Below are 25,510 nucleotides of genomic sequence, written 5' to 3' on the forward strand. Positions count from 1 at the left end.
AGGATCTGGGTTGAGTGCACAGCTGGGCCTCAGAGGCTCAGGTTTGAGGAACAGTAGCCACAGCCATTGAGAACTGGCTTTCTCCCCCAGCTGTGTTGTGCAACACCCCCTTGCCTCTGGCCCTCTCAAAACTCGTGACAGCCCCACAGTGGGAACTGCATGTGAACTAACTCAGCTTTCCTGTGAGTAAAAGCCAGTGACGCCCATCCCTGCACTGAGCTTATGTTTGGTGACAGCTGCATGCTGTGAGGACATCTGGATAGCCTTTTTTTCAGAGATTCCAAGTCAATGCTTTCTGGCTTTGGTAGACTGCAGCACAGTCACAGCAGGATAGGTGTATTTATTCTTCACTTTCATCTGGAGAGCTTAACTACTGTATAATTCATCCTGCCTTTTGTCATGGTTTGTGCATGTATAGAAAACTATATATGTACCATCTTTTCAGTTCCTTACAATCCAATTATTGGTTACCTAACTGGTAGTATTTGAAGGCTTTTGTTTTTTCTTTGCTAGTATTTTTAGGGTGGCTTTTATGCTAAATGGTTTAAATTGTGTTTTGCCTGTGTTCTAGTGTGGTAGGCAGATGTCTTTTTTTTTTTTTTTTTTTTTTTCCCCCTCCTTCTTAGCTCCCTTTTGGATATGAATTTCTGTTCCTGCAGCTGCGAGTTGGCTGCAGAAAGAAATAAAGTCAGTGTCAAGTCTGAAGACTTTTGTTACTGCTTGCAATTAAATTGAAAATAAATATAGAATACTTAATTTTGATATGGTGTGAATTTAGGTGGAACTGCTGATGGGTTTATGACCTGAAATGACTGGCCTGAGGGTAATGATTTGTCTAAACTTGATTTATTACTTTTTCTGCTCAGTCATACTGAACTTAGTTTTATTGTCACACAGTTATGACTTTGGGCTACTTCATCTGAGTTGTTTTCCCAGCTGGAAGAAATGATGGTGGGTTCAGGATTATGAACCATAAGCAAAAATGACGGAAAGAAAGGATCATGTTGATAGTGATTTTTAAATATTTTTTTTTTTTCTCCTCATTGTTCAAGCAGCTGGGTGTCATGGTTTAACCCCAGCAACTAAGCACCCCACTGACTATCCCAGCATTGTGCCTCCTTTGTCCTGGGCTTATGTATGTTTTGATGTGTTCCAGCATGACCATGCACAGCAACTGATGCTTTAAAGGTGTACCTGTAATAGCATGGATTTACCCTTGGGCAACAATTCTTTCAGAAGTATACTTGTAGCACAAACATAACCACAGCCACAGATAGTATGAGATGTACTTGCTCTCGGGTGGACTCACCTACAGCCACAGACATTTCAGGGTGTCCATGTCCTCCATGGACTCACTCACAGGTCACAGTCATTTGGCTTGAGTTTACACTGGAGTGCCAGTTGGTCCAGAATATCAGCAGAGAAATGGCAGCAGTACTCTGCCAGCCCAGGTGCATCACCATTGCTGTTATCAAATGCTCCTAGGCACAGCTGAGTGAGATGAGCAGTGCAGAAAGCAACTGAAAGCAAAAGAGCACTAGACTGATAGTAAGGTCCCATGGCAATCACAGAGGCCTGTCAGTTAATGTCTGATTAGCAATCACAGCTATAAATTTGATCTGGCACATTCCAGTCAGATCTGCTGTTATCTTGAACCCTTTGAGCCCCATGCTGGGTACCAAAAGAGGACTGTCATAGTTTAACCCCAGCCAGCAACTAAGGCCCACACAACCACTTGCTCACTCCTCTGCATTGGGAGGGGGGAGAGATTTGGAGGGGTCAGAGTACAAAAACTTGTGGTTTGAGATAAAGACAGTTTAATAATTCAAGCAAAAGTTGGGCAAGCAAAACAAGGAATTCATTCACCACTTGCCATGAGCCTGCAGGTTCAGCCATCTCTAGGAGAGCAGGGCTCTGTGTGTAGTGGTTACTTGAGAAGACACCTGCCATCACTTCCTTGCCCAGGTTTATATGATAAGTGTGATGTCATATGGTCTGGAATATCCCTTTGGTTGGGTGGGATCCGCTGTCCCAGCTGTGTCCACTCCTTCTGCACCTTCAGCCCACTTTCTGCTGGGGTGGGGTGAGAAGCAGAAAAGGTCCTGACTCTGTGTAAGCCCCACTCAGCAGTTAACTAAGCATCCCTGAATTATCAACACTGTTGCCAGACAACTTCACACCATAGCCCTGTTCTTAGCTACCCTGAGGAACATTAACTCTGTCCCAACCCAAACCAGCAAACATGGCATGCCGTTCATAACAACGTGGGAGATGATGATCAGATTTCTTTTCCTAAGAAGATCTGAGTCAGCATTAAAATTACTGTGTAAATAACACAGGAAGGTCACTTGGATTGTTTCCTTGTCCTAACATAGTATCAAGTACTTCTGTGTTGGTTTTCATGAAAATTTGTGTAATGTCCTTGAAAAATTGTTCAGAGATAAGGTTCAGTCTTCCGATTTTTTTTTTTTTGTCAGTTTGGTTTAGTGTGAGGGAACTCACAGTATCACAGGGTATCAGAGGTTGGAAGAGACCTCAAGAGATCCTCAGGTCCAACCCCAGCCAAAGCAGGACCAGTTGGAGTAGTCTGCACAAGAATGCATCCAGGTGGGTTTTGAAAGTCTGCAGAGAAGGAGACTCCACACCCCCCCAGGCAGCCTGTTCCAGTGCTCTGTCACCCTCCCTATAAGGAAATTTCTCCTCAGTTGAGGTGAAATCTTTTATGTTCTAGTTTGAACCCATGGTTCCTTGTCTTATCACTGTGAACCACCCAAAAGAGCCTGGCCCCTTCCACTTGCCACCCACCCCTCAGATATTTATAGACATTGATGAGATCCCCTCTCAGTCTTCTCTTCTCAAGACTAAACAGCCCCAGGGCTCTCAGTCTCTCTTCATAGGGGAGATGCTCAAGTCCCCTAATCATCCTTGTGGCTCTCTGTTGGATTCTCTCCAGAAGAGAGCTTAGAACTCAATTCTAAGCCTTCTCTCCAAAGAGCATCTTAACGATCACATGAATGCTTCTTTATTTTCATTAATGGTCTAGTGCATGAATGATTCCAGAAGTGGGAAAACATCCATCACAAGGTACTGATGGCCTTCATATCAGACTTGAGTGCTGTCGTAGTTAAGGTGCTGACCTAAGTAGTGAATGGTAGGGATGGAAACCCATCAGAGAAAGGCTAGTCTGTTTTATGAGTGAAGATGTATTATTTCACCTTCTGAGGTGGAACAATCTCTCTTCAGTTGTGCTTTCTGCTCATACCCTTTTGCCTTCTGGTGCCTGTACTCTGAGTGTGTCAAGATGAAACAAGTAGTGTGGGTTTCTTTGGCTTGGAAACCATAAAATACTTATAATTTACTTGGGTCCTAACCACTTATGTTTTAGTTGCTGTACTTTTTGTACACCCTTTTCAGGAAATATCTGCAAAATTCCAGATAACAGTAAAACCAATAAAGAGTAGTAACCTTCTCAATGGAGTATCAGCTGACCTAGAGTAGTATTCTTCTAGCTGTCACTATACACTAGGAGCTCTGAATTTAGAGTTTAACTTTTGAAGTCTTTGTTTCTTAGGCTTAACTAAGGTCAGTGTGTTTCCTGTTTGTATGATAGTGTGAAAACCAAACCAAAAAACTTCCACTTTGTCTTTTCTCTTGCCTCTTTTTAGCTGGTGAAGCTTTGTATTGCAATGATTGATACTGGGAAAGCATTCTGCACAGCCAACAAGCAGTTCATGAATGGAATTCGAGACCTTGCACAATATTCCTGTAAAGATGCATTGGTTGAGGTAAGTTTCTTAAGAGGTGAAAATGGAAGGAGAAAAGCATAACTTAAAAGGGTAAAATGTAACAGTTGGTAAGAGAAGCAGATGAAGTTTATGCTATTATTTGCCTTTTGTTTGTCTTTCTCTGAGAACTCTTCAGAGTGAGCTTTTTTTTGACTGTGGTGCAGTGTCTGTGCTGTTTAGTTTCAGCTTTAACTTGCAACGAAAAGTGTTTTCCAAATTCCAGAAAATATGTATTAGGTTAGGAATAGTCATCTTGCCAGGAATAGAGAAAGCCAGATTGAAGCTGTGAGCAGCAGCCCTATTTACTTTGTTAAATAAGGGGATTCTAGTCATGAGCCAATTCTCTGCAACTACGTTTCTTCAGCTGGTCTCTTGGATCCTAGAACTGGCACTCTCTGATATAGAGAAATGTGAATTACTGGGTTTTTTTTTAAGATAGAGCCCACTTTGGAGTAACCTCATACTGATGTTAGGCAAATTTGGAACACCTAATATCTCCTGCCTGTGTTACTTTGTAATGGGGTATGAAATTGTGTAATATCCAGGTAGTAATGTGCATATCCCTGTGTATATCATCTGTATTTAATGGTTATGTGGTTGAACATCAATTGCAGTGATTCATCTCCACTCACTAGCTGAAAGAGATGATCCCTGTGAACTTCAGTATAGTCTGTGTGCAACTGAAACTGTTGTTTAGAAATTTACATGCTGGAAGTGTAGTGTGATGGCAAACTGATAAAACATTATTTGATTCTGTTACACTTGTGTAAGCAATAAGCAGTTATCTAAATACATTAGGGATGGTAATTTTCTAACTGAAATTGAGCCATTGATCCTACAGATTGATGTCAGTGCTTCTAAACAGAGCCAGTGGTTTCTACAGTGTGTGTGTACAGATGGCTGCATGAAGGGTTTTCAAAGTTAGAGTATTAAACATTCATAAATATTAAGTAGTTAATATTCAATATTGTAGATCTGTTTAATTATGTGAATTTTCCATAACTTAGTCAAGTTAATTTTTCCTACTTTGCTCTCAGTTTGGTTCTTTATATATAGCTGGGTAGCAATAACATTTTTGTTGCTTGTAACTTCAATAAATTTACTTGATATTGCTCCTATGTTATCCTTCTAGCATGATAGTTTTAATTTAATAATCATGCTAAGGAAAATTAATTTCTAGGTTCTTTACTCAAATGCTGTGGACTTCTGAAATGCTGCTTCCATGCTGCGTGTTTGGTAGGGCTTGATTTAAACCATTTTGTTTTTCTCTCTTTACAGACCAGCTTGACAAAGTTCTCTGACACCTTACAGGAGATGATCAATTATCACAATGTAAGTGTTTCTAGCTGAAACTTGTCATGGCAGCTTACCTCCAGTTATATCTGGTAACAGGATAATGCTGAAGATTTTCATGTTGATAGCATCATGGTTTAAGTAGCACTAAATCCTCTCATGTTATACTTGAAATATTTTATTTATGTTTAGTTTATGAAGCATTTCTAAACATCCTCTTTTCTGCAGATTTTTATCTCACTTTGGCTTTTGTTTGGTATTCTTAATCTTGACTAAAACCCAGTGCAGTAAAACAGAGTAAATAATGGGTTGTTTAATCTTTTTTTCCACCAAACTGATGGGCAGCAGTAGCAAACAATGAGCATATTTCTTGGGTGGCCTGAAAAAATGATTATGCTTTTTCACAACTTCTACTTTTTCTCCATCCTTTATAATGCACAAAATGAAGCACTTCTGGTTTGTGTTTAAGTATCTTTTTGGAAGTATGACAGATTTAAACAAGTGTAGAGGAAGGAGAAAATGCCAGGATTTAAGACTAATAGTGATTTTTAGCATAGCAGACTTCATTGGAAAGGTCAGTTTTGTCTGGATTGAAAACATTTTTTTTTTCTTCCCTCGAGATTTTAATCTTGTATCCTGAAAGACAAAGGGATGTGTTTGTTCTTCTATTTTCTTCCTCTTCACTGGGCCCCTACTGCTTTTCTTCAGTTTTTGAGCAAATTGCTTGAAAGCAATTGAAATGTCTCCAAAGTGCTGAAAATATGCAGCACTTAAACTCTTGGTGGTGTTTAAAAAAAAAAAAAAGTAATGAGATAGAGAATGCAGTTCAAATATCTTCAGCTGAAATTAAGTTCGTTAGCATTAACTTAGCTTCCAAAAACTCTCTTATTAGGCATTTCTTTGAAAATGCAGGCTTCAAGGAGGAAAGGAAGCCCTGGTATAGTGAAAACTGTGAAGAGGAGAGACAGTGATACTTGGATGGAGACAATCTAGTGCAAAGGTTGAAAGCAGCAGTAGTGGAAGAAAGTGTTACTTTGACGTCAGTGATTTCTGCAGATCAGACTGGGTAGATGAATCCAGTTGGCTGTCCCTGTTTACACTTTCAATCCCACTTCTTGCTCCTGGTTACCCTCTTAACCATGCCCTTGCTGTATGGTATGCTCTTTTTAACACATCTGAACTAGGTCCTATATTCTTGCTGCAGTTGTTCTACACTATTGTAGTTTACAGGACTTTGGTACAATTTGACACAGGACAGCCTTCCCTTTAAGGCAGTTTGAAGTCAGAAAGCAAAGAACAAACCATACTAAAGATCTCTCTGCAAATCTGAGTGGATTACACTCACTTCTGTCCTGTTTTATTTTTTTCCTCCATTTCCCTGCTGTGCATAGTGAGTAGAGGAATGGCTTTAGCAAAAGACACAAATATAAGAAGTGAAGCATGTTATGGGGCTCTGATGGAGAGTTTTGTCAGACATGTTGTGATCCCTCATTGCTTTCTGTGAATCTGCTGACTTCAGCAAGACTTTGTAGCTCAGTGTCAGCTCTGCTGTTGACGAAGTTGGCAGGAGAGCCATCATCAGGGAGAAGCTACGGGAAGAAAAAAGAGGGTGGCATCCTCCAGATAAAAAAGGGAAGGTGTAGGAGATGGTCCCACTGAGACCTGGATGATTATCGTTTTTCTAGTAATAGGCTTTGCTAGAAATAAGGCCAAGAACCAGGCCAAGGTAGCATCTTTGCTGATTCAGCAGTGTGGGAGTAGCTTGGACAGCTTGTGGCAAATAGAAGCTTGCTTAGGTTTGGTTTGGAGTGTGTGAAAAGTAATGTGTTGCAAAGGCTAAATCCAGTCAGATCGTGGTCTGGGCACTTCATTGTCTCTTCTTTTAGGGGGGAAAAAAAAAGTGTGTGTGTTTTTCTGCATAGGACTTTTTTCCCTCTTCAGTACTGTAAGCAGAACTGCAAGGCTTGTGTTTTGGGAGTCCACTAATCAGCTGAGTTCCCATCTGGTTATACTCTGTCTGTATTGATCTTGATTGGTGCAGTCCTCAGGCACTGGCAAGCTTAAATGTCAGTGGTGGGTGTAGTCCCAGCATGACTTCCAGCTTGTCAAGAAGTTCTTTCTTTATTCTAGTTGGGTTTCTGTTTTCCCAAAGTGGGAATACAAACAGAATCTTCTATATGTGTTACCATTAGGTGTAAGATAATTCTGGTTAGGAGATGTCTGGTTGAACTGCCAGCCTAAATCAGAGTCAGCTCTGAGGTTGGAGTAGTTTGCTTAGGGTTTTATCCTGTTTGGTCTTGAAAACTTCTGAAACTGGAGGCTGGATGGAGGATGTAGTAACACTTAATGGGCAAATTAAACTTAGTAATGTTTTCCTCCTTCAGTGTTTCTAGAAAATAGAAACAAGTTGGTAGGGATTTTCCTGTTGGCACTTGGCATTACATGGCTTTTCATTCAAAGATTTTATTAATAGGAAAAATGAGAACATTAAAGAAAAAAAAAAGAAAAAAACAAAAAACAAAACACCAACCAAATACGCTGACCTGAAACTTTGAGGGTTTGAATTTCTCAATAAAATTATTTCATGCTAAAGATCTCTACCTTTTGGAAAAGATTCTCTTCAGGTGGGCCAACTACTACTTCCTTATGTTCTTTCACCTCTTTAATTTTTTTTTTTTCTTGTCTTGTATATTTGTGTAATGAAGAATGGGAGGTATAGAGGAGTTGGAGATTAAGTCATCATTTGTGGTCTACACAATGATAAGTGACAAAAGGATTTGTGCCGTAGCTGTTGAACTGTTCCATGCTGCCCAAAAACTCTGAGGGGGGAAGCTGGAGCAATTTGTGTTTTCATTGCACAGTTAGAATTTCTGGGGCTGTAAGAGAAAATGGAAGTTGTCTAACATTCAGGTATGCTTTGGCCTTGGAAATTTAATGAATTTCTCAAGCTTTACAATTTAAATGAGTAGATTGTATTCTACTTCTCTCCCTTGACACATCAAACTGTAAGAAATTTGAGAAGCATGGCTTGGAACGCTTTATCTTGGAAAAAGCAGCAGCCATTCTTCTTAGCATTTTGGCAGTGGGTGTTTTTTACAAACATTGTGTAAAGGAGTGGTGTGAATCAATCATGTACATTACATTTTCATCATTCATTTCTGGTATGGTCTTGTTTTGGTTTGGTTGTGGGGTTTTTGCCAGAAGGGCAAGTTCTTTCTATGGTTTCATTTGTCTTTCAGCTGCTGGTTGAATTGCAAAGGTCTCTAAGAATAATAAAAGTTCTTTTCAAAGCTGTTTGTCCAGTAATATACCTTGACTGTTTTCATAGTCATAACAAACATATTCTGTGAAACTGGGCATGTGTTGTGTTATCAGGATCAGAGATGATGATGCCAGGAGCTTTTGTCTATCCTTAAAACTACAGTATTTAAGAAAAGACCAGCAAAAGGTCTTTTGTTTGTGTTATTTTTCCTTATTTTAGTCTTTTTATTTATTTCAGAACTGCTTTGAAAGGTTCCTTATTTTGGTATCAGACACACACTGATTTAATAACAATTCTTATCTGTTTCTGCATAATGTATATGTCTAAAATGAAAAGTTATGAATACCCCCAAGTTACTGACCTACAGAATAATGCTTTTCTTTCAGATCCTATTTGACCAGACCCAAAGATCAATTAAAGCACAGCTTCAGACTTTTGTTAAAGAGTAAGTTAATTTGCACTTGTAATGAGGAAAATTACAGGCAAAATAGGTTTTAAAAACATCTGATCAGAGTGGGTTGGTGAAACACCTTTCCGGGAAATTGGCAGCCATAAATTGAGGAGTGCGTGTTGAAGCTTGAAAAAAATTACCCCAAATCAGTGAGGCTTTTAGATCCAGCTTCCAAAAAAATTGAAATAGTAGGAATTACTCATCTTAATTACATGTTGCCACTGTCTAACATTAGGGGGGGTGGAAGTGCTTACCAAAGTTTTTTGTCAGTAAGCATGATCAGGGGCTTGGAACACCTCTGCTACAGGGACAGGCTGAGGGAGCTGGGGTTGTTCAGCTTGGAGAAGAGGAGGCTCCAGGGAGACCTAATAGTGACCTTGGACTGGTTGACCTTTGGAAGTCTCTTCCATCCCAGACCATCCTATGATTCTATGATTATTTAAATTATGATTTTTTTTTTTAACCTTTCCTTAGAAGAGGAAGGCAGAAAAGCTTCTGTTATACTTTGTATGATTTCCCTTTGATCCAAGCATTTTTTTGGAGAATATGAAAACAAAAACTAGCAGTATCAGTCAGGAGCACATTCTGTGTAGTGTGTCTTTAAGCATTTCATTTCATACTTTGGAACTCATTTGTTATCCATCTTGCCTTTTTCTTCAGAGATATTAGGAAATTCAAAGATGCCAAGAAACAGTTTGAAAAAGTTAGTGAAGAAAAAGAGAATGCTCTGGTAAAAAATGCCCAAGTTCAAAGGAATAAGCAGCATGAAGTAGAGGAAGCAACCAACATTCTGACTGCAACCCGGAAATGTTTCCGACACATAGCTCTGGATTACGTTCTTCAGGTAAGTGCTGCGATTACAGTTAGCTTTCAAAACCATCCAATATTTACAGCTAGAGAACTGGTCTTGAGAAGCTCTTATTGTAAGCTTCTCAGAAGCTGTGGAGCTTCAGTGAAGAAGGAATAACTTTGCAAGTACTTTGTTTTCGTGAAATGTGTGCAAAATTAATTTACTTGACACATTCTTACTGCTTAATGCTTCGGTTTTCACTGCTGTTGCTGTGAAGACACAGTTTAATTTTCAACCCGGGCATTCATTTTTGAGAAAAACAATATTTGCTTGATCCTTATCTTAATGTATTTAATGAGTTGGCTGTAGTTCCATGTATCCTTGAAATCATAACTGAACCCTAGCCCTAGGAATTACAAATTCACTGAATAATTCTGAAATAGGATGTTGGCTGCTAATCCAATTTCAGGTGATTGCTTTGTGTTTTATTTAACAAATCCTGCTCATCTGGAAGCCTCCAAGTTTGGTGTTGTACTACAGGGGACATCAAGAACACAACTACTCTTCTGCTGTTTAGTGCAGATCTCTTAGATAGCATTGAGAGGTTGAGTTCTCTGTCTGGCTACTTTGAGTTCTGTGGTATAATAATAAATTTGCTGTAAATACTTAGAATTCCTATCTGTTTCTTAGTTACCCACAAATGCAACCAAACAGCATTATTGCAGCTCTGGTAGTGTGAGGGTTTGAGGACTCCTAAATGGATCTAGGGTTCTCCTGTGATCAAACACAGAACAATTATGTTGGTTTTATATTAGATATCATTTCCATTTGTGACAGTCCAATCAGTTATTTCAAGCTTGGTGAAGGCTTAGTTAACCATTGTTTAAACTGATGTCTTTTCTGTCAAGTGAAGTGGAATTCATCTGATCAGCCCAGACACACACACAGATTTGATGGTCAGTGATCAGCACTAAACTCTACTGCCTTTCCAAGGACAAAGTTTGTCTTGGTGTTTAAGAAGCCATGTGAATTATGTGTTGCTTGATTAAGTGTGTGAAATAGGAGTGGGGGCTGGGGAGGGAAGGCTGGCAGTCACTACTACAAGCCAGTTCCTTGTGTGTGCATTGAACTGCAGATCATTTGTCTCCTGGAATTTGTGTGTTCAATGTGTGAGCAGTTTCTGTGGTAAAGTAACAGGGAAAAGTTTCAGCATCTCCTAGTACAGGCCAAGATGGATTCAGTTTTAGGAGTTCTACTTGGGTGACTCTTCTTCTGGAGAACTGGCCTCACAACTGTTGTCTCTGTAGCTATATTTGCTTTAAGCTCTATTTCAAAACCTTTTGCTTTCCTTTCTTTTTTTTTTTTTTTGGCCCATCAGGTTGAGGGTTTGTTCTATACAAACAAATCTTAATTATTTTTGCTGCAGAAAGTTTTCCAAAATACTGACCATTTAAGTACAGAAATACAATCTGGTTTTCATTATAGTTTCAGTGAGTTTATTTCTCTTGCTGGAATTTGAAACTGACATAGAGATGCTAAATTGCAAGATCATACATGTGCTGCTAAATGGGGTTTGTAGAGTAAAATCTGTAGTTCTGGCTGACAGCCTTAAAGATTAGGGGACAAAGAGGATAGAGGCACTAGGTAAATGTGAAAAATCAGTTATTTTTCCTACATATGATGTGAAATTGTTCAAGTTCTAGGGCAACACCATTGGTCAGCGACTTCACCTAGCTTCAAAGAGCAAGTATATGTGGAAAGCTAATTACTGAAATTACCATCTTGCTTGTGTCAGAGGCTGGGGCTATATTCCAGTTTTGGGATGTATTGACTTCAGGCAATGTCAGCCCAAGGGGGGAAAATCAACACACATCAGTCCTTTCCTCTCTTCTGGCAGGAGAAAGCAGTGGTGCTGAATGCAGCTTCTTCAAGGGGTTGGTGGGCTGGGTTACCTCATGCTGTCAGAAAGGGTATTTGAAACATGTAGAATTTAGTATCTTGAAAATAAGTACAAATTTTCCTTGCTTGAAAGGTGTATTATATTACTTCTAGCTAGCATTTGATGTCTTTAGATTGTTCCCTTGTAAGTTGTGATTTACAGCTGTGAATTTCAGCTTCTCAAGCTTTTTTCTAATGGCATCACTTTAATAGCATGACAAAGCTAGCAGGCATCTTCTTGTACAAGTGCTTTGTGTGATTGACTTCTGCTCTCCCAATGTTTTAACCTTGATGTTTTTGGGAAGTAATTGGAAGTTTGCTTCTGTGGAGAAAACTTGCAAGCAGAAAAGAAGTAAGTTGCTTGTTTTGTAATTTTTTCTTCCTAGATCAACGTTCTTCAGTCTAAAAGGAGAGCAGAAATCTTAAAATCGGTAAGCTCCATCGTATTTTCTGCATAGGCAATGTTTAAATCTGTCTGAAATTACAAATGTGACTTCAAAGCAGTGCATTAAGAATTGGTACTTTTGCCCATCAAAAAATTATTGGTACATTTGGGACTTAGGTGACAGCCGGTTTGACCTTCAATATAACTGGACCTCAGGACTTGCTCCTTAATTGTTTTTGCAATTCTTTTGGTTCAGATTTGGACACTTAAAGATTCTGACTCTTTGGTGTGTATATAACAGGTAAAATCAAACTTTGTCTGCCAGGTGTTCTGCTCTTTAGGTCTGCAATATTAATTTACAAACAGTAAGTGCTGGTAATCCATTATGAGATGGATTCAGCCTTCTCTTAAAACATGGCATTTCAAATGCAGATGGCATGTGTAATAGCAAATACAGAATATGCTTTTAGCATGGTGTCTGCTAAATTAATATACAGATGTTATCTGCATGCTAGTGTGTGTCCTGATTGTTTTCTCTTTTCTGCTTCATATTACCTCTGTGAAGTTTCTGAGGTAGAGACTGACAAATTAAATGGTGCTTTTCTTTCCCAGGTCTGAAGATGCACTCCCATAATTTCCTTAATTCCTTTACATAGAAAAAACTTTAGTTGAATCACAGCTTTATAGCTGCTTGCCATTCTTCATCTTCCCAACTTGTTCTCTTTTTTTGTGACAGTCGTCTTGGCTGTATTCATGAAGGCTATGGCTTTGGATCATTAGTAAATATTCTGTAAACCCTCTTTATTTTACATGTCCTATTTAAACAGGAGATGACAAAAGTTTCAGGTGACATGAATTAGAAGTCATTTTCTGCTCTTAAACAAAAGCAATCTGCTTATGAACTTTATCCTATTAACTAATTTTTGAGATTTTTGGTTTGTTTCTTTGCTGCCTCTACCTTGCACATTTATTTACAACATTGCAAACTGTCTGAGATATTGATGTAAAATTGCCAGGACACAGGTGAGCAGAAAGTGACCCTGGAATTGTATTTTAAGTTTGCCCCAGTGAATTATTTGAGTGATGTTTGTAATATCTGATACATATTTACCCTTTTAAAAATTGCCCTTTTTTCCCCTCTAGATGTTATCATTCATGTATGCCCATCTGGCGTTTTTCCATCAAGGCTATGATCTTTTTAGTGAACTTGAACCCTACATGAAAGACCTTGGTGCACAGGTAAGAAATGACTTAAAAGACTTGAAAATTCATAACTATATGCTGGAATGGGTGAAAACTTGAGACATGCCTACATACCAGGTGCATCTCAGATTTATTCAACAGAAAGGGAACTCTGCTGTGATCAAAGCAAACCACTGTAAGTGGTGTGGATCAAAATAGTTAGAAACTGAAAGCTGTCTGTTCCTGAAGTGACTCAGGAAAAGGTTAGATGGACCACAGGCAACTGCACATAGGAGGCGTTGAAATGTTATGCAAAATATGTGAAGAATATAAAATACCCAACTGAAGATCTGTCTGTGGTATTGGAAGGAGATTCAGAAGTGTCTTGACTTGTTTTCAGTGCAAGTTGAACAGACCTGGAAATACTTGTACAACACTTAATTTTTTACTTATTTCCCCCCTACCCCCCCAAAGATTTGCAGGAACTGCATTGATGCAAACCCATTTATTGTCACTTCCCAGTATGATTCACAAAGAGAAAAGCCAACCCAAATTCTGTCTATCCAGATAAAAATGCCAGTGGATGACAGGAAACATCTGTTTTCATTCATCTGAAGTAGATGTCACTGAACATCTTAAGAAATGACATTGCTGTGAACTGGTTATTCTTGCCTGGTTCAGATGCACATAGCTGTCCGCAGTTGTACCTTTTATTCTATCACATCCTTCCGTTTTTGGGTTGCAATTGTTGAACTGTAGTTTTGGATAGTATAGAATGTGTATGTCCAATACCTCTGCAGAAGAGTGCATGGGCAAAGAAGACAAAGACTGTGGAGCTGGTAATGGTTTATGCTGCCAGCTAGGTTTTAATGTTTCCATTTCATTGAGCACAAAGTTAGTTTTAAATAACTGGTCATCCTTTTGCCTGCCCTGGTAAAGAGCATTGTGTAACATTCATTTTGGTGCTGGTATCATAGCAACTGAAGAAGTTGGATTAAGTAAATCCAAAGCTGAGAATGTTTAAAATATTTTTGCAATTGGAGCAAACATAAACTCAAGTTGTACAGCTTCCTAAATTATTCTTTTGTGACAGACCATGGCATTTAAGTGGTGTGTTTTGTTTTGTTTTTTTTTGTGACAGAAGCAGCTTATAAATAGTTTGAGAGTTGAACAGTTAATGACTTTGCAGCTTGTATTGGCTGAAGCTTCAACCTTTAGTAGGTCAGAGATGTTGTGACATAAACCATGGATTTGCTAGACTTTTCTGAAAATACGGTCAGGTTCTTTCTGTTGGTGGAGTTTTCATTCCAAGGTGAACTTTGCGTATGATCTGAACTGCAAGATTTAATGGCACCTGAAGTATTAAAATTGAAATTCACTTCAATAATATAGTTGTGATTTTTATTTCTTTTGTTTTGCATTTTCACAATGGTTGGCTTACATGATGGAGTAGGATTGAGCAATTTTGCTTTTGGGTGTTTCGGGTCTGAGTGGGATTACTTGTGAGTCACATCATTACAGGGAGATCTTTAATGGCACAAGTGTGATACAAGCTCTTGCATGGAAATGATGGCATTTGGCACTTTTCATGTGAAATGTGGGATTAGCTTGAAAAGCAAACCTACTTGAATTTTCCTTCTGAAATGATTATTCAGAAAGCTAACCATTGTAGTCTGACTTATTTCTCTAGAGAATACCTTTTGTAGCATTTACCAGTAAGTGTGGTGCTTTGGAAAACTTTTTTTTTTTTTTTTTTAAAGACTACTCAGTAGTGATATAATGGCTGGGATTTTGATAGCTTAGTTGTGTGGTTGGCCACAGCTCTTGACGGTTGTATGCTGTTGGTCTTCTTTAAGACAGTTCATGTGCTGCTCACCTGGGTGAAAAGGGGAAATTCTGGTCTGAGCTTGGAAACTGGAATGATGCAGTGTTGTCTTAAGAGTAAATGATGAGTGAGCTGCTGTTAGGAACTTTTTGGCACCCATCCAGTGGTAAGTGTATCCACAAACACTGTATGTAAGGTTAATTAGGTAATTGCCTTAATCTGAGCATGGCCGGTTTTGGTTTCATTCAACAGGATAGAAGGAAGAATTTTTCTTGGGGCCACATGCAAATTCCTGAGTCTGAGGTTTTGGCAAGAAATGGAATTCCTTTAAGTCCTGAACAACACTTGGACCAGTTCTTGTCTTTATCACAAAAGAATGGGTTTCCCCAGGTTCTGGGTGCCAAAGAGTCCTTGAGCACAATGGCAGCCCAGGCTCTCTTTTTGAGGCTTTTAAAATAAGTTTTAAGCATTATAGCTACACAAATATGATCTCTGCACACTTCAGTCTTTAATGTATTTGTGTTCACAAATACCTGTAAGGTGTGAAAGGGCTGCTACAGCCATTTGAGCCAGAGAAGCAGCCAGGGAGCCAGAAGAGCTGAGAAAAGTAGCAGAATATGAAACTGCATCCAGGTGATCTGGCTATCTGATGGCTCTTTATTGTTGGAGGCTGTCTAGCACAAGGGTTTAATATGCAGATTTTGTCCCTTACATCTCCCATTTATATGATTTTGAGCAGGGAGTATCCAGCACTGGGGAAAATGAGCAGGGTTGGCAGGGGTTCTCACTTGTGGTTATGGCAGTGGGTGGAGGCAATCCGATTTGTATGCTTGTTAGAGGCTCTGTGAGTCATGCTGTGCACTTTGCCACATGACTGACTTCAGCTGGAAAACTGCTCACTGATCCTGGTCTCCTCTTTCTCAGCCTGGAGAATGAGATCTGTCCCACAGATGTCAAGCTGCAGGCTGTACTGCTGTGTTCAGTACTGCATCTGCATTGTTATTTAGTAAGATGCTGTGACTGGGGTTAATGACAGTCTTGTTTTCTAGGCTGGATAAAGGAAGGGTTCATCAGCTTTTCATAGTCAATGTTTCAGAAGTGCCAAGCTAACTTTTTTTGGAGCAGCATCTGCTTCTCCACCATATTTCTTATCTAAACATGAAAACCTGTAAAAAAAGGGGGGAAAAAAAGGGCAAAAAGTACTCTCTTCCAGGATATTTTAAATTTCCTGCCTCTTTTATGCTTTGACTTTAAAAGGAAAAAGTTTATAGGGTAGTGCTATGGACATATTTGTAGCAATTTTTCAGTAATGTCTTCTTTTACTATCACAAGCTTTGCAGGGATGGTAACTTAAATCCTCTCTGTTGTGACAGTCTTTCTTTGCAAAATCATATTGTTGTTTTCTGAAACTGAAACCAATTGGAACGATTCTATCTATAATTTCAAGGAATCTTGCTCTCAAATACTGCTGGTGACCTGATACCAAAGCCTGGTTGAGGCAGCTCCCCTGGCTTTGTGGAGGGGAAAAATCAGTAGCATTTGGTCCTTTCTAGTTTTTGCTGCCAGTGCCAGTGCTGCTGCAAAGGCCAGCCAGGCAGAGCAGCTAAAGCATGAGTCATGCTCTTCAGAGACTGAGCACCAATGCGGTATAGAGTCGCATATGCTTGGCACCATGCTGTTCTTTGAAACAGTTCTCCTAAGGCTTACCAGAAATGGACACCTTTGGTAGAGGTTAATTCAGGCTGGTAGTGCAGTGCTTTAAACAAGGCTTCAGTGGTTCTTCAAGGTAAACACTTTGTGACCAGAGAAATGATTGTATTATGCAAGTAAAACCAAGTCATGCAATGTCTAGACATAATTGTGTTCTTTTTTTTATGTCAGCATTATGAAATCTACTGAGCCAAATTTCTCTTGATATCTAAAGGTCCAATTTTCTGTTTCTCTTTACAGCTGGATCAGTTGGCTGTAGATGCTGCAAAGGAGAAGAGAGATATGGAGCAAAAGCACTCCACTATTCAACAAAAGGTACTTGAGAGATTGTAAAAGGCAAACTGAACACACCTTTTTGTATCTTTGGCATCTCTCCCCAGTGGTGCATCTCTGCATTGGAACTGTGAGGGATGCTGTCTTTAGTGCAGAGAAATAGACTTGCATATCACTAAGCATAGGGTCAGCTTGCAGGTACTCATTTTGTGTTACAGAACAGAATATTCTATTTAGGTTTGGCTGAAACATAAATAGAACTGTAGAATTTATTTGAATGCTGTAACTATTCATTAGGGCTCTTGAAAACTCATCTTGGATTCACTGTAGTTGTAAAAGTTGCTGTCTTCCTCTCCTGTGTGTCAGTAGACAAAGTGTATGTGCTGCACAGTTGTATGTATCACTTTTTGTAGGCTGTCAAATACAAGTGCAGCACTTTGAAGTAGTGTTGCAGCTGCTAATGCACATGAAAAGCAAAGGGGAACTTTTGGAAGGGCTGTTCAGTATAAGGTATTCAACTGCACACAAATGTGAGTGTGTTAACATTAAATTGATGGTTTGGGAAGATTTGTATGTTCATGTTTTTGCCGAGAAAAATGCAGATAATTGCTGTTGTGGGGGGAATGACTTCTGTTGTTTGGATGTTTCAGAAGCTCTAGATCAGTATTGGTTTTGCAGGTATAATGCTAGAAGGTAAAATATTTCCACTGAACTCTCCGGTAGTGAGCTAATACAGCAGGTACTTTTGAAAGGGATTAGATGCCAGTTTAAAGGTAATGCAACACTTCTTACTCTCATTCAAATACATTCTGCATCTGTTCAGGTGGCATAGATTTGGGTTTTTTTGGAAAAAAAAAAAAAAAAAAGAAAAGAAAGCCCAACATAAATGAAATCTGATGTATAAGTTCAGAAATGAAAGCATGCTAAGATGGTCATTTAGGTAGCCTTAGTAGAGCACAAGTCTGTATTAGTACTCATGGAACAAGTAACCTTGTTGGCTGCTGAAAATATCTGTTACTTCATCCTGTCACTCCTGCAGGAGTTTGTGGGAAGCAGTAGAACTACAGTAACTATGAAACTAAGCAAATAGGATGATGGGTTCTAGGGCAGTGCTGATAGGTGGTGTTTGGAGGCAGACAGGAGGTAACTACAGGCAAGGAAGGGGAAGAAAGAGGGGAAACGGGAGAGGGATGGAACTTTAGACTTAATGTTGACGATCAAATTTTGATTTGTTTGGGCTCAATGGGGCCTAGTTTCAGGAAGGGGCAGCAGCTGAGAACAGTGGTGCTTGGTGGAGGATGTAAGTTGTGGGCTATTACCTTATAATGAGACTTGTAACTATGAATTGTGGTCATTGCTATTGCTAGTGGTGCTTTACAGTCTGTCTTTTTCTTTTCTCCAAATGCTGCTCAAGGCTGCTTTACAGGTAAACTTTGTAATAGTATTGATGGTTATTGACATTTTTAAGCTTGATGAAACTTGATAAGCTGTGTTTTGTGTAATATGAATGTTTCTAGTACAGATGGCAATCATATCTTAATTGAGTAACAATTCTGTCCTCTCTAAACTATAATGGGGTCAGTCAGATTGTATTCTATGTTGTCTTGTAAAGTTCTATGTTTCAAGCTGTGTTTATGTTGTCTTCTGTCCTTATCAGTGAGGTCACTGATGTATTTTATGTGAGGATAATGCTTAGGTTAACACATCCAGGCATTGGAAGGCATGCTTTATTGGAGATTCTTCTTATAGCTCATCAAATAATTTCCTTGGTTTCTTACTCAGATCATGTGGTCTGTCTGGCTTTTGTCTCCTACTTGCCTTTCCCAACCTTCCTACCAAGTTTGCTTCCAGCTCATCAGGATTTCAGAATCTTCAGAATTGCTTTAGACCTTGGATCTTGTTCTTTATATCATTATTTGTCATCTGGTCAGTCTGATCAGGATGGCAGCCTTGTTCTCTCCTTTCCACTGGGCTGCCTCTTAGCCATATGTTACCAAATCCTCTAGTGCCAAATCCTTCCATGTTTTATGATTACTCCAAGTTCTGCTTCTCATATTGCATACTCCATGAAGTATATGTGCATTTAACATACTGAAGTTTTAATCTAATGCTTCAGAATGATGCCACTTCTTCATTGTCTGCATGAAGAACAGTTCCTTTCCAGAAATGTTTAGTTAAGTGCACATGTGCATGCCCCTACCCACCCACTTCCCTGTATTTGCAATTGCACTAATTGGATAGCTCACCTCACTTTCCCTGTCATCATCCTATTGAATTAGGCTGTTGTCTGAGAAGCTAAAGCAACATTCATGGGAAGGCTTGATAACCACTCTAGTTTGATTTCTGGTTTAAGAGATCTAATGTCTGGTATTTTTATTTAACTTTTGTTTTCTGTCAAATATACAGGAAACATTTTTTTTGGTCTGTTTGTGAGAAATTACTTTTTTACATATTCATCTGGAGGAACACATTAGAGTCATAGAATTGTCTGGGTTGGAAGGGATCCCCAGAGGTCATCCAGTCCAACCCCCTCTGCTGTAAGCATCCTCAAATAGATTAGGTTGCCCAGAGCCCTGTCAAACCTCATCTTGACTACCTCCAGGGATGGGACCTCAACTACCTCCCTCGGCAACCTGTTCTGTTCATCTAGACATGTCATGGTCAACCTTCTGCAATACTTTTTGCAATACATTTTCATAGGGCAAGTTTCATATCAAAACAGCCACATCCCAGTGTCAGTATCACTTAAGACCTACCTCTTGTTTCTGAGCAGTTTGCAGCCCCTTCCTGTAGTAACATGCTGAATTAAAAAATGGTTGACCCAAACAGCAATATGGATTTTTGGTTTTGTGACAGAGCTAATATTTTGTTCCAAAAGAAGGGAAGTCTATACAGGAAAGAAAGTTCAAATATTTTCCTTGCATTCAAATTCCTTTTTCATTAAAAAATAGTAATAAAAAAAATCTCTGTCTAGAGAACTGCACAGGAAACAGCTGGAGTGAGGAGTATTTGGAAATATTTAACATCTTGAGTAAATAACACGACATGATATCAGATGCTACCCCAACCAGTAGAATGCTGGAACAGGTTCCCAGGCAGGTGGTTGAGGCCTCATCCCTGGACATACTCAAGGTGAGGCTCTCCAGTACTCTGGGCAACCTGGTCTAGTTGAAGGTGTCCTTTGCTTACTGCAGGGAGAGTTGGACTAGGTGACCTGTAGAGGTCACTTCCAACCCAAACTGTTCTATGATTCATAAAGCAGGCATAAGCTGGAGCTGCCATGGAGAAGTAATTCCTGTGTCAACAGACATGTGCCAGTATTTCAAGTGACTTTGTATGCTCAGTGACTCTCTTGCCTTCTTTCACTTTGTCTTGGACTGTAAACCTTGTTGCTTGTTGTGTCTGATTTAAACCCTTCCTCAAGGGACTGTCAATTTAGGTGTGAAAAACGCCAATGGGAAGGGAATGGAAGCACCTTTCTAGATGGGGTGGGAAGTGCACAATTAGTGTCTTCTGTTTAGTATGTTCTGGAGTAACTTCTCAGACCAGTGTTTTCTTTGGTACTTATCCTCCCCTATTTACTGGCTTTTTGGGAAAATGTTTAAAATTCTGCTTCTCTAAAGCAAAGCCATATGAATACATACACAATGTTAAAATGCCAACACTTGCACCCCTGGAGATTTACTGGTAAAAATGGCTTGAATAGCTTTCACTGCCTGCTAGCAGTCTTCATATTGAAAGTAAATTGAAATCACTGCTGCTGAGAAGTGGTGGGATTTGCTTATGGTAAAATGATAATTATATGTAGAGAAACAGAAAGTATGCATCCAGTGTGTGTGGTAAATTGATATGTTCATGTGAAAATACATTCACTGAAATACTCTCAGGAATAACAAGCAATCTGTGACCCACCAGATGAGTAGGAATGGTGGCAATGAGCCATTGACATCCTTCATGAACATTTACAGAAAAAGGGAAGAAAATTCAAAGTATGCTATATGCTTCACTTGCATAACCCCCTCTACTCTGCCCTGGTGAGACCACATCTGGAGTATTCTGTCCAATTCTCAGCCCCTCAGATCAAGAAGGACCTCAGGGAACTACTTGAAAGAGTCCAGCGCAGAGCCACAAAGCTGCTGAAGGCAGTGGAACATCTCCCTGCTGAGGACAGGCTGAGAGAGCTCTTTAGCTTGGAGAGGAGGAGACTTTTCAGGTGACCTCATTCATGTTGATAAAGATGTGAAGGGCAGAGTCAGGAGACAGAGCCAGCCTCTTCTCAGAGATACACAGTGATAGGACGAGGGGCAGTGGGTGTAAGCTGGAGCACAGAAGGCTCCATGTGAACAGAGGGGAAAACATCTTCATTGTGAAGGTGACAAAATACTGGAACAGGTTGCCCAGAGAGGTTGTGGAGTTTCCTTCTCTGGAGGCATTCAAAACCCACCTGGATGTGTCCCTGTGTGACCTGATCTAGGTGATCCTGCTCTGGCAGGGGGCAGGTTGGACTGGATGAGCTTTTGAGGTTCCTTCCAACCTGTAACGTTCTGTGATTCCATGACTCTCTTTGAGTAGCTGGCCAACCCGGAAAAATTAGTATCAGAATTGAAGCCATAGATGTTCCATCCTTCAAATCTGAATGAAACGTGCCTTACAGCACTCCAGTGTAGCTTTTGTAATACTGTCTTAATTTTCTTAGTCTTAATTAGGTGAACCTACTTTAGTCCCAACTGACACCTAATTAATAACTAAATAATGTTTCAAATCCACTCTTTCTTAGCTATGCATTTGCTTAAGGAATACAGAATTCTGAATCACATCAAGTGATTGGGTTCATTAACATGTGATTCTCTTCTGCAGGACATTGGAAAAATACAGATGTTTCTCTCCACCTCCTGATTATTTTTTGTGATTCACTATTTCATGCACCAAGATAAAAATAAACTACAATGTGACTGTTACTCTCCTATTTGTTAATGACAGAGGGTCAAACACAACTAGTTTATTTTTCTACTTTTATTCTTTATAAATGAAATTAAATGGGGCAGGGATTGGGGGGGGGGGAGTGTTTGCTGATCTTTTTCCTGACCACAACTTTATCAATGAAATTTTATGGATAAAGCAGATGGAAGCTTTACTCCCTCCTCCCGCAGCTGATAGTCTACTATAGATTGTTAGGAAAATATTAAATATTTGTCTGCATACTCCCTGTGTCTTTTATGTGCTCTATAAATGTGGAAGTCAGTCAAGGAAACTATTAAAAATGACACTAAGTGCACTTCCTGAGGAAGACTCAGTATTTTAGAGAGGTTGGACTGAGAGTGTAGCATGATAAACGATCCAAAGACATTTTGCTGTTGTGCTTTGTATATGCCTCAAAGCATGAATCTGGATGCATTGGAAAAGATGGTTGTATTTTCTGCAGTAGTTCTCCAAACCTGGAGGAAAATGTGATTACAGAGCAATTTGGATAGAAAAGACTGAAGGGAGTTTATGTTGTCTTTCACTAGAGAAGGATCTGCAGGCTTTACTGAGGCAGGAAGATGCAAATCTTCAGCAGGTTTCATTATGTTTGGGAGCTGGTGAGTTCGAGTGATTTATCAGGTTTTTGGGAGGGGAGGGAATGTGACATCAGCATGGCTAAGTCTGTGCTTATAGGAGTTTGCTCTCCCCCCCCTCCCCCCCCCTTTTTTTTTTTCCTGAGACGGTAAGAAGGGGGTAGAAAAAACCCAACCAAACCAGGAAGGACTTCTAACACTTTAGCAATGTCATCAACTATGAAATACTGACTTTAAAGTTGTACTGTGATATTTAGATGTTTGTGCTTACATGAAGTCTTTAATGTTCAGCATGTTCTGATTGAAAAAACAAGCAGAGGAGCAAAGTTATTAAATGCTGAATGATTTTTGAGAAACTTCTATTTGTAACTTAGAAGTTTCTTAAGGTCAGTATTTGGTAGTGATAGGATCATTCCATTTTCTTTTGGCAACCTTGCACAGATCTTCTGCTAGTGAGAGAATAAAAATCTAGATTTAACATTTCAGCTTTAATTAATCCATTCAGATTGGTAATAGCTGAAAACACTCTGAGGAATTTTATGGAATTTGGTGCTGGTCTGGTCTGGAGTGTAAAGGGCCTGTTTTAATACTTGTGATCACTGGATTGGACCAGATCATCTGCACATGTAAGAGTAAACATGGTGTGTAGCAGAAGATTTCTGTTCAGGCTGCACTAATACACAGGGCTATTAGCATTGCTTTTTAATATGATTTTGGCCTCTTTTTCCCTGTATATAGATAAATCCCTAAGGAGTGAAGTGTAGATTTACAGGGATGCTTGTCACACAAAGCTGATGCTTGGAATTTACAAAATGTACCTGCAGAAGTTGTGGGAGAATGATGGTACAAACTGTCCTATATCTTCAGTACTTAACCTGGGGTTTCTTGTTCTGAAACTTATTTTTGAGTCATGTTCCTCTTCTGCCATAGTTAAGAGGAAGAAGCCATATGTTGCTAGTGTACTTTAAGGATATATTTCACTATCAGTGATATTAAATACCATGTGTAGTATTTTGATATCTGAGCATAGTTTTGTGATAAATTAGGTCATTCTATCTGTGCTGTTTCATGTGCCCCTAGGTAGCTGTTAACCTTGCACTTGCTGAATACCTGAGCTCTGTAGCTTCCTAGAAGGAGTCTCTGCTGTTTCAGATGATAGATGGAAGCAAATAATCGTGTGTGTTACTATTTAGTCTGCTCTCCCTTTGCTGGAGATGTGAAGCAGTTAGCCCTTCTAAAGCTGTTATAAAGTGTTATTAGCTGATACTATTTGTGATTAGATTGAAACATATATTCGCTGGTCCTACTTCTACCTTTATTTTTGTTGAAGATCATAAGAAAAAATTACTACTAAGTTCTTGGCATCATTCCCAGCACCCTGACCTCTTTAATTTGGAGAACTGATAGCATCATCTTTATTTGGCTACTTCTCTTTGAAGTTGTGATCTGCCTCACTTGAGGTGAAGAAAATGCAAATGCACAACTGGCTATATATAGTTGTCTGCAACAGGCTGCAACTGCCTTTCAGTTTTGACTTTTAACCCCAATTCCCCCTTTACCTTGTTCTCCCCTTTCTTGGGAATATATATGTAAGACCATTGGAGTAGAGAGATGAAGCATCAGATACTCTGTCAGTAACGTTTGCCTTTTACATGCTCACCAATACGAGCAAGAAATTGCCACTGTGTGCAGGTAAAGTAAAAATCTTCAGAATTCCCATCACCTAAAAATGCTTTTAAAACAAATCTGTCAGGGGCTGAGAGTCATGGCTTGCCTGAAGTGCTGCAAGCAAAACATTCTTCCTAAATGTTTGCTTTTTGACATGAGTACTGTCCATATTTGAAGCTTTGTTTGAAACTGCAGTGTCTTTTTCTCTTTCCATTGTACTAGGACTATTCCAGTGATGATACTAAACTAGAATACAATGTAGATGCAGCCAATGGTATTGTTATGGAAGGTTATCTATTTAAGCGAGCCAGCAATGCCTTCAAGACCTGGAACAGGTAATTATTCAGAACCTCTATTTACTAGCTTATTATGATGCTGCTTGTTAAGCTAAACTCTGGTCTGACTTGCAACCTGTGCAACTTGCTGATTCCACAGCTTTGATGGAATGCTTGGGCAGCTCTGTTCATTAACTTAGAGATGACACTTCAAAGCTATTTTTCCTTATTTTCTGTCCTAGTTGTTTGCAAACCTGCAAAACTGTTTCTAAGAGGGCATCTAAGCTTGGAGGAGTTCAGTGTGCCGAAATCTTGCTTTGTTGTGCACAGTCTGACTCTTTCATTGTGTTTGGCCTTACTTTGGGGTTGAAATAGAGCAATCCTTATTGATTGCATACAACAAGATATGCTGGGAAAATAACAGAGGATAAAATAGAAGTTGTAGAGTCATTGAAAGCAGGGAAACACAGTGAAGGACTCAAATACTCAAGTTTATTTTTCCTGAATAAGCATGCAATTGTTAGCCTTTCCAATCCCTGTTCTGTGTGATGACTTCTGCTTAATTTTCATGTCCTGTTGGGGATTCCAAATAAATCATTAGTCATGTCTCTTTAACAGTATATATTTTACTATTGTTTAAATATTTTCCTCTCTGAACAGGATTGCTTTTGTATTTCCAAGGATATACGTGCTGTTTTTTTTTTTTTTCCAAGGAAATATAATACATGCTGAAGCTTTTTCAGTCTAGTTAGATACAGTTAATTTGCTGTGATACTGAGCTGCTTTTTTTTTTTTTTTTTTGCTATTTTATGTACTGCAATTTTTGGAGCAGTGCTTTTATTAAACTGTTTGCTGTATTTCAAATGCCAGAATGTGTGTTTGGGTGTGTGGTCTCTTCTAATCTTAGTTATTCTGTAATTCTTTGAGCATCTTGGAACATCACTAGTCTGTAGCAAAGTGTGATTGCTTCACTTAGATCTGTAGCCTGATGCAAGGGCCACTGATGTCAGTAAGATTGTCCCTGTGTTAAACAGTGATGTCCAACTACTATAGGAGATTTTGCTTTGGACTACTTCTAGACTGGTCTTGTGGTCTGATTGTCCATTGTAATGTATCTT

The 25,510-nt window shown here is 39.3% G+C and overlaps 1 protein-coding gene across 1 annotated transcript in view; it reads left to right on the plus strand.

The window, feature by feature from the left end:
• The window catches only part of ACAP2 (ArfGAP with coiled-coil, ankyrin repeat and PH domains 2), a 64,555-nt gene that overhangs the window by 16,952 nt on the left and 22,093 nt on the right, over positions 1-25,510 (plus strand). Inside the window, exons 3-11 of the mRNA XM_054385963.1 lie at positions 3,666-3,785; positions 5,064-5,117; positions 8,727-8,785; positions 9,452-9,635; positions 11,906-11,950; positions 13,048-13,143; positions 16,862-16,936; positions 18,309-18,320; positions 24,340-24,452. Coding sequence (XP_054241938.1) covers positions 3,666-3,785; positions 5,064-5,117; positions 8,727-8,785; positions 9,452-9,635; positions 11,906-11,950; positions 13,048-13,143; positions 16,862-16,936; positions 18,309-18,320; positions 24,340-24,452 — 758 coding nt within the window. The remainder of the gene's footprint in view (positions 1-3,665; positions 3,786-5,063; positions 5,118-8,726; positions 8,786-9,451; positions 9,636-11,905; positions 11,951-13,047; positions 13,144-16,861; positions 16,937-18,308; positions 18,321-24,339; positions 24,453-25,510) is intronic.

Source organism: Indicator indicator, chromosome 13 (genome assembly GCF_027791375.1).
Source record: "Indicator indicator isolate 239-I01 chromosome 13, UM_Iind_1.1, whole genome shotgun sequence".
In the NCBI taxonomy this organism is placed as follows: domain Eukaryota; kingdom Metazoa; phylum Chordata; class Aves; order Piciformes; family Indicatoridae; genus Indicator; species Indicator indicator.